Source organism: Centrocercus urophasianus, unplaced genomic scaffold (assembly GCF_019232065.1).
Source record: "Centrocercus urophasianus isolate 14NV4802_14NV808 unplaced genomic scaffold, USGS_Curo_1.0 seq_73, whole genome shotgun sequence".
Lineage (NCBI taxonomy): Eukaryota > Metazoa > Chordata > Aves > Galliformes > Phasianidae > Centrocercus > Centrocercus urophasianus.
This window is the reverse complement of record NW_024885344.1, coordinates 9,825,268-9,839,108: the sequence shown is the minus strand read 5'-3', so window position 1 is coordinate 9,839,108 and position 13,841 is coordinate 9,825,268. Positions and strand designations below refer to the sequence as shown.

Genomic DNA, 13,841 nt, shown 5'->3' with positions numbered 1-13,841 from the left:
GAAAAAACCTAAGCATTGGGATGCAAAGCTAAGGGAATGTGAAAACTGAAGGGAGGGAGGGAGGGAAGACAAGACATAGGTTTTCCCAGCAATTATATTTGTGTCATCTTTAGCCAGGCAGCTCCTGGAACACCACCCAGCAGCCTGCAAACACAGGCACTGCGTGCCTGCAGTGAGCAGTGTGACGCCTATCAGCTCCCAGAAATCTCACTGGCTACTTGCCCACCAGTGACACTGTTACAACTTAGTCAACAGATGAAAGCAGGAGAAATCCCAAGACGAGCCCCCAAATCCTGCTGGGAGGTGGCTGAAAGCACTACTGCAGGAACATGAATTCAGCAGCCTGCTCTACAACTCAAGCATGGCAATTCCCTCTGGGGTGTGACGGGCTGCAGGGCCCAGGGTACAAGGCAGGTAGGAACGTGGGAGGTGATGGCAGGAGCAGGACCTCCTGTCAGCAGCAGCAGCAAGCTCTCACATGTGCTCACTTGTTGACAGATCTGTCCCAGCATAGTATAGGATAGAAATGCATGAAAGAGAGCTCTTATCAGCTGAAAGAATTCTGCCTTTTAATGGAGATGCAGTTACATAGTTACTGGAAAACAATATGGGTGAGAGATACAGTCTTCAAGGATTTTTTTTCTAATAACTCTAGTAGAAGTTGCTAATTATGCCAATCATTCCGGAACAGGCTTGATATTTTCCCCTCTTTTCTGATTTTTTTAAGGACAAGAAGGATTAACCTTGATTTTACTATTGAGTGTCATAACATACTTCAGCAATAACACTAGCAGAAAGAGTTAAACCAGAGAAATGTTAAAATGTTAACAATTCAGCCTGAGCTCCCCTGTAAGAAATAAATATTGGTCTTGCCAGAGTGAACTGAGCACTTCAGAGACGAGTTCCTCACATTTGGTCAATTTGTCAAGCAAAATTTAACAGGCAACTAGAATAACAAACAACACCAGAATGAAAACTTGGTGCCTTCCAAGTCTGTCAAATGAGTGCCATTGAATTCAGAAGGGCAAGACATCTCTGACAGTGCTGTCTAATGATACATATTCTGTATATACAGGCAGTAACACTGGAAAGCACAGTTAGCATAGAGATTACTTACAGTTTGAGGCTATTGCAGGAGAGGGAAAAGAAGTCATATACCAAGCACACACCAAACACAGTGACTCCAGTTTCTTTCACGAGCATTGCACACGTCCCAAGGAATAAACTAAGCAGCAAAAAGAATGGGGAGGCAGTGGGAGGGAAATGTTCCCCAACATAAAGCTGGTCCACACTCCTGAAAAACAAATTTGACATGCATGAAAATAGCAGAAAATTTAAAATATATTTACTACATTCACACAAATATTGAGGCAATTTTCCTTAGTTTCTTGAGATCCTGATAAAAAGTGAGGTGAACAATCTACACTGTTTGCTGACAAATGAAGAAAGTCTTAGACACTGGGGCAGGAAGGGAAAGTACAACTACTGAGAGGTGCACCAGGAACTTGAGCAGAAGAGTAAAAGATGAGCACAAAGATGAGGTAGGCATCAAGTAGACAGAGGAAGGTAGAGTAAGTACAAACACAAAGGTTAGAGAAACACCTGCTTTCTGTCACTTAGAACACATATGCTCAAGTTTTCCTGGTGTAACAAAATGCACCATACATGCAAAATATCCCCCATCTCACTCACACTCCTCCGGGTCAGTGCATGCCCTAATCCTTAAAATCCTAAGTCTAAGTCTATATGAGAGAGAAGAAGAAAACAAACAAAAAAATCAAAGTCAAACAAAAAATTCCTACAGGGTCACTACCAGATTTACACCTTCAAAACCTTAGATGAAAACAGATCTAGATTTGTAGCAAACATCCCTAGAAGAACATGAGCAGCTTTTCCTAAATGAAACATCAATGTGAAGGGGCAGAAACTCCATTCAAGCAAAGCTATTTCTCATGTGTGCTTGTTCAGTTACAGTTTTAGCACACAGCAAATAGTGTCAAGTTTTCATCTGAAAAAGACAACTAATGGTCTGGCCACAATGCTGAACTCTCACAGGCTGGATTCTTCACTCTCCATACCAATAATATGCCTTTAGTAGAAAGCATTTATTTCTAATTTCATGTCCAGTTTGACAAACACTCTACTGGTGTATGGTCAGTTGGTAACGTCAATGGAAAAGGGTATCTTAATACTCTGTCCTTGTAAGGCCCCAGCTGCAGTACTGCACCCAGGCCTGAAGCCCCGAGCACAAGAAGGAAGCTGAGCTGTTGGAGCGGGTCCAGAGGAGGGCCATGAATATGCTCAGAGGGCTGGAGCACCTCTGCTATGAAGAAAGGCACAGAAAGACAGAGCTGGGCTTATTCACACTGGAAAAGGCTCCAGGGACACCTCACTGCAGCCTTCCAGTACTTCAGGGGAGCTTATAAACAGGAGGGGGAGTGACTTTTTACACAGGGTGATCGCGATAGGACAAGGAAGAATTGCTTTAAACTAAAAGACAGAAAATTTAGGTTAGATGTTAGGAGGAAATTCTTTACTCAGAGGGTGGTGAGGCCCGGCACAGGCTGCCCAGAGAAGCTGTCTCCACCTCTGGAGACATTCTAGGCCAGGCTGGATAGGGCCTTGGATGGCAGCTCTGCCCATGGAAGGTTGGAGTTAGATGATCTTTAAGGTCTGTTCCAAGCCAAACCAATCTACAAGTCTATGAAATGCTGACTTCCCTTTTTATACTTATGCTTTCTCAGAAGTGTCACTTATTGGGCACTCCAACTGCAGCATGGCCCAGAGCACAGCCTCAAAGCACCATGCTGGAGGAAGGACCTCTGCAAGCAGTGACCAATGGATTTCTTCCTGAAACAGAGCATCTTATCCAATTATAAGAACTGACACCAAGGAGCCATACCTATTATAGGAGAGAAAAGCCAACAGAAAGAGTAGACAGGCGAGGACATCCGCTCTGCCTACTATACCTGTTACCTAAAAGGAAAAGAAACGCACAGATGTAAAGGCAGGCATATAAAAAGGCATGTACAAGTACATTCAGTGACTGTCTCAACAATCTCTGCTAACCGCTACTACTTTAAATATTAAAAAAAAAAAGCTTAAATGTTATCCTCCCTCACCACACCAAAATGTTACTTGGCTGGTGTAGGATATACTCAGTTTTGACTACTGCATTTCTCAAATGGCAAAACAAACAAGTAATCCAGTATGGAAGTCATTAAGTTCTTTTTAAAATATTAATGAAGTTGCACAGAAGAAAATACCAGTTTCAGGAATCTGCTTTAATTCTGTATACTAAGAGTTGAATGATAAACACATCAAACTCGCAGAACTGAGATTTGTTAAAGAAAAGGACTATTGAAAGGACAACTCTCTGGAGAAGACTTATTATATAGGAGTGAGTTAATAATTAACATTTGAATAAACTTTATCGCCAAAAAGTAATGGAGTCATATGTAATTTATTCTCTTTGAACAATCTGGGTTTATGAGAGTTTTCCCACATATCAAATAACAAAATCTTTTTGTAAGAAAGGGAATACTCGAGAAGGATGTACAACTATTTTTTACAAAATATTTCAATATTCCATTTCATAAAGATCTAAAGTCGAACATAAAGCAAATAAAAGGCCCTTTGAAATTTTGCCTCTTTTGAGCTTACATAATTAATCTATATTCAGTGCTCTGGCATTTATTTTAACCTTTTTAAGTTCTGACCCAGACAAAAATAAATTCAAAGAGTGCTTCTTTAGAACTTTCCCTGTCGTACAGAGCAGCATTATCAAAAGGGGCCTGGCTGATTAGCACACACAAGGCAGCACAGGCAGTGACTGTAAGGCTCACGGCTTTTTGTTATTAAGGTAATCTCTCCTCAAAAGTTCTCAGCAGCAGCAGCCGCTTCACTCACTGATTTACAAAGGCTCCTTACAAGTCTATGATGTCAATGGTATCTCTGCTAACGAGTGCATTTTCTTTTTTTTTTTTTTTTTTTTTAAGCCTGGACAGCTACACATCGCACTTCCTTTGCAAAGACAGCAAGACTTACTTTATCCACAGGAGAAGTACCTCCCCACACTATTAGACTGTGGCTGCGGAAAGAGTAAGTCTTTAACTGTTTTCATAGAACAAGCAGAAAAAAGTGCAGTACAGGCTGCTGCTCTGTGCACTTACCGTAGTATTTACGCCAACGCTTCTTCCGAGGAGGGTATTCTTATTTTTTAATTCAAAGCAATACAAATTAATCCACGGGCCATATGACCTCTATCCAAGTGATCTTGGTCCAAACACATACTGATGCTCCCTTCAGTGCTTCTCCCTTACACTGATGACTACAGAAGGCAAGTGAAGGCATGGAACAATGTCCCAGCAGGAAACAGCAGCCTCAATGAGGTCTTTGGTTATGGAAGGCTTGACATTTTCACAGTGACTGACTGCCCATTTACTGCTGAACTGGTGCTGAGGACCCTCACTGAGAATTGAACACCAGAGCAGAAAGACAGCAAGTCTGAATGAGCGTCTTCCTTAAGAATTGCAAATTCTATTAACTATGGTATATTCTCATCTTTGATCTCCCAAAGCAAAGATCACAAATTCCCCATGGCATATGACTCAGAAGTTTCTTACTAAGTAAATAAATAAATAAATAGGGTGTACTTCTATTTTTAGATTCTTTGCCACCTTTTTTGTTTGCTTTTTTGTTTTGGTTTGGGTTTTTTTTTTTAGTGTCACATACTTACAGCCTCGGTGTGAATGGGATGCACAGCAAAGAACAGCGCTGTGACAAAAGCAAGTCGACAGTCCTTGAACACAGCTTTGTCACAAGTATACATCAGCACGAGAGTCACCAGACAGTGTAGAATTACATTCACTGCGTGGAAATACAAGGGGTTCATTCCAGCCAGCAAGATGTTTAACCTGAAATTAAAAACAAGAGCCATAACCAGGCTGGGGCAGCTTTGAGATGGCAGGACAACTTGCAAATGCTCTAAATTATGCTTTCTGCCTGATTTGCAGTCTGCTAATGTAAGTGCTATTAAACTAATTAGTGAAAATTGCTCTGAACTTCTGGTTTATCTGATTAAAGAGAAAACCACTTCCCCAATTTTCCTCCTAAAATATGCAGTTGAATTTGGCAAGCTTCATAATATGGAGATGGGAGAGGACTATGCCCCTGCATTAAGATAGGTTTGCTACACTGAAGCAATAGATGTGCTTCCCAGAATCCACTACACAGTCCCACATCAGAAATACAGCACTAGCCTTGTTTCTGTGCTTTACTGACAACTGGACTACACTGAGAAGCTGCTATACTACTCAGCATCATTTTTATGAGGACACTAATGTTTGGGACAAGTTAGCTCAGATCATCTTAGATAGAATGAGAGTTTGTTATTTGTGTCTCTCATGAAAGAAGCATGCAACTAGCTGTTACGACATTTATTTGACACAGTGTATTAATGCATTTTTCTGGTCATTGTTTTTTACAGTCAACTTGCTTAACAGCTGCTGACAGGATTTGTTTCACATGCAATTAAAGATAACTTGATTTTCCTTACAAGTAACTGCATCTGTATCTCATTTGAACAAACACACACACACACACAAAATGTCTGTATCCAGTGAGGTTTCTATATAAAAAACAAGGAATTTGGAAGTATTAATGTTAAGAATATTTAAAATAGAAAAGAAAAAAAGAAAAACAGACAACACTCAGTGAAAACATGAATCAATCTAAGCAATTTAGGTTTAGCTACAGATTCCTACTCCTGTTGTTACTAGCAGCTATCGGGCATCTCATGACATCCATGATTCAATAACAATACTATCAAGCTGTTGCTACCATGCAGACACATTCCTTCTTTGTAAGTCAGCGGAGGTGTGGTATGCCTGTGAGGGACGGACAACACATGGCTTTTATAAATACTCTCTACATTCCTTCCCGAGAAGCAGCAGCGTGCTGCTATCTGTCCTGGGCTGCATTCTTGGGGTCAACTCTACTTTAATGCACCAGGCGACTAATTTGTGCATTTCCCTTCTGTTCTCATGGGAGCGTTTGTGGAGGCAATAGTGAAACACACAGAGTTTGGGAAAAGTGGGATTTTACTAGGACGAGACCTTTCCCTCTGAAGTACGGATTGATGCAACTACACCATGACAAGGCATGAGACCGCATGATGCCCTATCCCAGGAGGTGTTCAAGGCCAGGTTGGATGGGGCCCTGAGCAACATGATCTAGCACTTGATCTAGCGGTTGGCAACCCCACCTGCAGCAGGAGGAGCTGGTACTTGATGATCCTTGAGTTCCGTTACAATCCCAGCCATTCTATGGTACAGATACGCATAAAGAGCAGGGTCGTTTTTTTTTTTTTTTTTTCTTTTTTTTCTCCCAGCACTCCTGTTGCTACCACAGAGCTGCAGTGGACATCCCTTTCCCTTATACTGTAAAATCATAGAATATCCAGAGTTGGAATGGGACCCACAAAGACCATCGAGTCCAACTCCTGGCGGCACATAGCACCACCCAAAGCCTATCACCAAGAACACAGTCCAAATAACCCTTGAACTCCAGCACTCGGGGCCGTGCCCACCGCCCTGTGCTGCAGACCCTTGTCGCTGACCCCCAGCTGCCCTCCCCTGACAGCTCCCCCAGTTCCATGCCGTTCCCTCGGCCCTGTCGCTGTCACACAGAGCAGAGCTCAGCGCTGCCCCTCCACTCCCTGTGAGGAGCTGCAGCCGCCATCAGGCCTCCCCTCAGCTCCTCTGCTCTGTGCTGAGCAAACCCAGGGCCCTCAGCTGCTCCTCACAAACTTTGCCCCCCATCTTCGTAGCCTTCCTTTGGACACTCTCACAGTTTTATATCCTGCCTATATTGGGGCACTCCAAATGCACCCAGTGCCACACAGCACAGAGCAGAGTGGGACAAACCTCACCTAGTGGCAGCGCTGGCCCTGATGCAGCCCAAGGCTCTGTCGGCCTTTCTGGCTCCAGGGCGCTGCTGGCTCAGATTCAACTTGCAGCCAAGCAGAACCCTCCGGTCCCTTTCCTGGGGCTGCTCTCCAGCCTCTCATCCCTCCATCTGTACATTGATCCAGGGTTGTCCCACCCCTGGTGCAGATTCCAGCACTTGCTCTTCTTCATGCAGATGGCAACCAACTTTGAAGTTGTCAAGGTTTTGGGGCAATGCCTCTCCACACTGAAGGGAGTCAACACTTCTCCCAGTTCGCATCATCCACAAATTCACTTAACATGGCTTCCAGATCTTTACTGGAGTAATGGATAAAATCATTACAGAAAACCTGCTTCAAAATAGAGCCCTACAGAATCCCACTAGTGGCAAGGAGGGCAACTGTCAGGCCACAGCAACATGGTCCAGCACAGCCATGTTTACAATGTCATGGGACATGCTGAGGGTCACACCCACCATGGTACTGTGCTGTAATGTCACGAGCCAGCTCCCTGCCAACCCTCATCAATACAGGGACCCTGACAACAGAACCCCAGTCAGTAACTGACTTGTGACTTGTGGCCATCTTCTGGCATAAGAAGCAATTTAAACTGAGCTCTTTCCGGCCTCTTCTGGCCTCCAGAGGAAGGTGGATCCTCCACCAAAGAAGTTTAGGCTTCAGGGGAGCAGCAATGAACCTGAGTCAGTGGATGTTGATCCTCCTGAAGGCAATGTCAAGCCCATGGAGGTGGATCTGCCCGCACAGGAAGAACCAAAGGAGGTGAATCTATCTCCATCCAGGCAAGGCAAGCACTATAATATCATGCTTGCTAAGAGACATTGCCACATCCATTGGCAGCACACCAGGGGCTCTCGATTTCCATCCCGGTGTGGAAATGTCACCACCTGCCAGAGTGCCCCAGCGCCAGTTGCTGCTCCTTCACCTTTCCTTCCCTGTCCCCAATCCTCATCCTTCCCCAAGCCCTCTCACCTCTTCTTCCCTTAGCTCTGAGGAAAAGGGAAGGTCTTGAACTGGGACTGGTGTCCTCTGAGCTGCTATGCTGAGCACCACAGGAGGAACCCATAGGATGGCCCTAAGCCCCCTGTGGCCTCCAGGTGGAGGAAGAGGGCCGGACTGGTACTGGTGTCCACTGAACTGCTGCACTGGGACAACAGAAGGAGTCCAGCAGATGGTTCACAGCTCTCTGTTGCCTCCAAGCAAGCCCTAAGGAAGAGGGCAGGATTGAAAATGGTATCCTCTGAGCTGCTGCATGGAAACTACAGAAGTCCTGAGCTTCCTGCAGCCTCCAAGCAAGCCCTGAGGAAAAGAGCCATAGTGAGACTGGAGTCCACTGAGCTGCTGTGCTGGGACAACAGGAGGAGTACAGCCAATGGCCCCAAGCTCCCTGCAGCCTCCAGGCAAGCCCTAAGGAAGAGAGCAGGATTGAGACTGGTGTCCACTGAGCTGCTCTGTGGACAGCCCCAAGCTCCTTGCAGTCTCCAGGCAGTGTCATGGAAGCTACAGACACAGCTGTTTCTTTGGAGATGCAGAGTACTTTGGTTTGGTCAGCAAGAATTGCTGAAATTCAGCATGAAGGTTCATTCCAGTTGTCCAATTGGACTTCTTTCAAGACAGGACAACAAACAGTTCAAAAGGATAACACAGCTTCAAATGACAATAATAATAACAAAAAAAATAAAGCTAGTTAAGTGTCTCTTCATTTCTGGTACTTAGAGTCTGCCCCTGGACTCCTGTGTCTCCTCCTGCTCTCCCTATTGCAGAGGAGCTGGGGAGGGGCCCAGGCACACAGCAACCTGGAGCAGGCTGCAGGCACTGCTTTCACTCAGTGCTGGGCACAGAAGACAGAGAAGAAATGGAGGGCAGCAAGGGTGTCCCCTCCTCTCACTGCAGCGTGGCACCGAGCAATGGGAAAGGCCTCAGCAGCTCCTGGCACCCAGCAGTTGGTACAGGGGGCAGTGGTTGGCCAGAACAAAGATGGCAACAAACAGAAGCAAGAGACACTCAGGCAGAGTTTCAGCTGCAAATACACTGCAGCCATGTGAACCCACCACCAGCCTGCCCAGAGAGAATGGAGGCAGCAACCTAAGCAACATTCCCACCCATACACCTGCAGATGTGCACAATGGCAGGGACCACCTTCAGGACCAGTTCTTCAGACCCTCAAATTATTGCTGGCTGTAAATCAGCATGGTGGACCACAGCTCCCCCTAAAAACAATGTCAAATTGTGCCTTCCCCAGAAATACCCAGAAATTGCCAAAGCACATGAGGGTAGGTGAGGACAGTGAAGACAAGTGAGTCTGGTTATCAGGCAATATGGACAAACCCCATACCAAAAATGAAAGATTCCTGCTTATTTAGCTCTAGCTGCCACTGTCCCTGTTGCAGGGGAGTTGGACTAGATGACCTTTAATTGTCCCTTCCTATGCAAACAATTTCTATGGTTTATTTGGCCAACATGCAAGGACCAGTTACGAAAAGACACAATATCCAACAGCACTCCTGGAAAATCTCTCACTAGCCTGCATGGAAGTTGCTTGACCATTTCTCCCGTCTTGTAAAGCAATTCTATATTGGCAAGAGAGGTAAAATCTCATCATGGACAAATCTTCCCTCCCTATCATGTCCCCTACCCCAACGTCAGGGATGCTCTTTACACCTACCTCTTTTGAGGACACACAGCACGAATAAAACCTGAAAAGTTAGCTGAAAATTGTCTGATCTAAGTTCTTGAAAGCAGTTACATGAAAGCATCAGCCTCACATCTTGGTTATTCCCTTGTATATTCTTTACTAAAGAATTAAAAAGCAAAACAAAAACATAGAAGCAGAACAAAGCACAAACATAACGGCACCATGCTATTCAGTTAAGCCTGTGATCAAGCAGCAAAATCTGGGCGCAAGCATGCCTCGTATGTTTTGAATGCCATCTTAGGTGGCCAATGAACATCAAATGCAATTGTGCGCAGGTACTATATTCAGACCAGTGTTTTGGCTACAAAGCTCTTTGTCATAAGAAATTAGGCCACGTGGCAATAAAGGAAACATTCTTTTGTCCCTAAACAATCACAGCAGAATGGTTTTGAAATGTTAGCAGGAGCTGACTTCATTGCACATCAAATGAGTGAGCAGATTTGGGGCTCCACACAGCTCTAATCCAAGCCACAAAAACTTTGTAACTTTGCCCCGCACACTCACCAGGAAAAAGGCAGCCTATTACAGAAAGCCAAGTTTCTCCCACTGCAGAGCAATTCCTGGGCAAGGGAATGGGAGGGGATGGCCCTTATACTTCCGTATTTAAGCCTGCACACACAAAAAGTTGTATATACATTTTCTAATTTTTAAACTTGCCAGCCCCAAACTCACCAATATTACTATCATTTCTAACTTGCAGCATTGAAAAGGCTGAAAGATGTGCATGAAGACCACATCTGCCTCAGCTGAAGTACAATTGTTAAGATATATGCTACAGCCTTCATAGAGCACATAGCTGGGAGACCAGATGAGCTGGCCTAACTTTGTGAGCTCACTGCTTCTATCAGACCACAAAGGTATTTGCAAATAGGACTACAAAGATACAGGGCTAAGTAAAGCAAGTGAACACACTTGAAAAGGGAAACACCACCGTCTCATCCAAGGAGGTCTTTCCTAAAGGGAACTTCCCATGAAATACTTATGGAAGAAGAAATTGGCACTGCCTCAGCATCTCTGCTGGAAGAGTTCCTGCGGGCAAAGAGTGTGCTAATCCTTCTGAGAAGTGGTGAAAGGCAGTTCAAACGCAAAGGCCCTCAAAAGGCCCAGGGGGAGTGAAAGAAAAAAAAGCACACGTGCCAAGAAGCCAGATGACATTCTCAGGTATTTTCTAAGATAGCATCAACCAAGACATCACCAAGAGAAAAATTCACTACAAAATTCCCAGTGCTATTCCTCACCCAGACCACACATTTGAGCAAAGACCATAGTCCCAACATCTTGTGTGTCCAAGTGTTCCAGCATATGTGGGCTGGTTCTGGCACAGCCAGCCTTGCAACCAATGGCAGCTTTTCCTTTCCTCCTCTGTCTGCTTCAGGAAAAGGATCTGTGCTCTCAGAAAGAGGCTTCCACAGGCACTGCTCATTAAAGGTTCACTGCCTGCCATGCTGCACTCCAGCCAAGGCACATATTTGTACCCTACAGAAGTCAGCAGGGACACTTCTCCTTGGGAAAGCAATTCACACTTGATCGTCACTGGTGAAAATGCATAGCTAATGGTGGTAACTACATTGAAAAATAGCACTTCGTAGCTGAGAATTTGCTCTATCAAATAGTGTAATTGTGTCCCGTGTAGCTGTTGGGAGTTTCTGTGGAAATAAGTAAGAGGCATTACTTTCAGAGCAACCTATGTAGATAATTGCCTTGGGCTGTAATATAGCACTTTTTATCCTCTTGCATAAACAAAGACTCATTCAACCTTTTTAAGACTGCTTATGATTTAATAATACTGTAAACCATAATTGGAGAGTTTCTCTTTTTATAGACTTCGTTATTATCCCCGAGCAGCTCTTGTTTAGTTTAAACTGTTTTATTATTTTCAACAGACTAACAAAAACCACAACAAGTTATGAAATAGAAATGCGCAGAATAATAATGGTAATTTGTTATAGCAAACAACGCTTAATGGAAATCCTCAGAGCATCCCACACCTCATAAAAACCTCACAGTTTTTACAGAAGGCGGCTCACATGCAGATTTATGAGTTAATCTAGCAGACAAGAATGGATTAAGTTTCTCGTGATCTTCCTTTCCTTTCAGATTTGTGTGATGTACATAACAAACTTCATGTAAACTAATTCACTATTTTAGAGTGAAGTATCATAATCACCAGGGATGCATCTACAGCATGCCAGGAAAATGAGCATCTGTACTCCCAAAACAGCACAGCTGCATCAGTGGCAACAGTGGTTGAAGTCCTGTGTGGAAACAGCTCAAAGATTAAGAAATACCTTCAGCAGTGAAAAAAGAACATCAGTTCCATTTGCAGCAGCATTCATAGGACAGTCAGCACAAATGCAGCAGAATTCCCTGGCACAGCAGTACTTTGTGCTGGTAAACTTTCACAGCACAGTACAATGCCTTGGAATTAAATAGGCAATAAGGCTTACGTGTTTTTCCTTTTTTTTTTTTTTTTTTTTTTTTTCTTTTTTCTATAAAAGGATGGGTGAGAAGACAGAGGCATATCAATTCCCAAGTGACATCAGTTTCCTTAGAGCAAAGCCACTACTTACAAGAGGACTGGGTAAATGCTGGCATTCAAAGCAGGTTATTGCTTTCTAGCAGGGTTAGCAAAAGAAAACAGGAATCACAATCAGACTGAGAAGCAACAGCACCTTGGCAGCAGCAAATACGCTAAGTAAAAATTCCTAGTGCTACACTAGAAAGAGTGGTTTGGCAGTCATTCCTATGCTAAGAATACTGAATATACCATTCACCTAGCTTTACATTTATTTCCACAAACAGTCAAGGAAAAAACCAGTCTGGCAATTTACAGACTGACAAGATGTTGTTTTATCAAAATTTTGAACAAATGAGTGCTTGTCTTAAAAGCTGTCCTTAACCATCAGATCTGCAATGGCAATACACAGAAAGAAATGAAACAAAACTCTTCACCACCCCATACCAGGTAGTAGTGCAGTATGCACAGCAGTTTGCAATGCTGGCACATCCATGCTGTTTTGCAAAAGTATAGCAAGAGAGTAACATGCATTCCAGGGACTGATAGTGGTGGGGATGTTTTAACACCAGCAGTCCCCTTCCAAGTACTGCAAGGATAAAAGACAAGGTATGCCAGAACAAAGTTAGGACAGACAGTTAGGACATCAAGAAGAGAGAATGGCACTAATGGAAACCTAGTCTGAAGTTATGAGCACATTTCAAATGCAATGCAAAAGTTTTTCCATCAGACTTGAAGCAAGTTTGGTAATCTTTCAGCTCAAACTGCAGACCATAGGAGATGCCACTCAAATTTATGCTGAACGGAAGAGAAAACCAAGTTTAACATATAAAAACAGAGCAACACTCTTTTCTTTTAACTCTGAGAGACAATACATGAGAAAGCCCAGGAAAGAAGTCAAAAACACAGCAAGCAAACGCTGAGAAATGCCCTCAGCTAACCAGCAGCAGCCAGAGCTCTTCATTTTTGTGGACTCTAAACAGCACTGACAGCATGCTCCTGTGAGGGTGAAGGCAGGTTCAGAGCTGAGCCTTTTTAGGTAAAAGGAGATAAAAGAAAATTAAGAGTGACATTGGTGCAAAAAAGGAATAGGAATCGGTAGGTGTCATACAGGCAAAACAGCAAGAACAAAAGCAGCGAAGACAGATGTGGCTGCATTCACCTCAGCCACATCTTTGCGCAGAACCTGCCCAGGCCTTTTTGGGAATGCTTCCCCTTAACATAAAAACCTTTTCAACTCGAGAGAAACAAGTTTTGTTACAAGTTTTAGCCACAGAGAAGATTTTCAACCAGACAGAAATCAAATACAGTTCATGCACAGTTCCCACAGCTCCCCATGCACGTGAGGGCAGATTCCCACTTTCGCCCTGACCACTGGCTCAGCAGAATGCAGGCACCCATAAGGCTGCCAGGCCACAGGCTCCAGCAGCACCCTACAGCTCCCAGCCTTCCTACTGTCCTGCAGGCTTTAAGGTGCTCCCTAAGCACTGGGCTACATCAGCAGCCACCTGGCCTCATCCTGTGAAGTCCAAGCAACCCTGCCAGCTCCCCTCCCCCAGGGGGGCACAGCCTGCTCCTACAACTTAAAAAAAAAATCAGACATGCTGCTACATTCCCTGTTTGGTTCCAGATCACTCCTTCTATTTCTAAACAGTAATTACACTCAG

General features: G+C 44.1%; 1 protein-coding gene across 1 annotated transcript in view; it reads right to left on the bottom strand.

The window, feature by feature from the left end:
- TMTC1 (transmembrane O-mannosyltransferase targeting cadherins 1) overlaps positions 1–13,841 on the bottom strand; it is a 152,084-nt gene that overhangs the window by 133,389 nt on the left and 4,854 nt on the right. The window contains exons 2-4 of the mRNA XM_042838013.1: positions 4,739–4,916; positions 2,903–2,976; positions 1,118–1,294 (exon numbers count right to left, since the gene is read on the bottom strand). Of these exons, the coding sequence (XP_042693947.1) occupies positions 1,118–1,294; positions 2,903–2,976; positions 4,739–4,916 (429 nt within the window). The remainder of the gene's footprint in view (positions 1–1,117; positions 1,295–2,902; positions 2,977–4,738; positions 4,917–13,841) is intronic.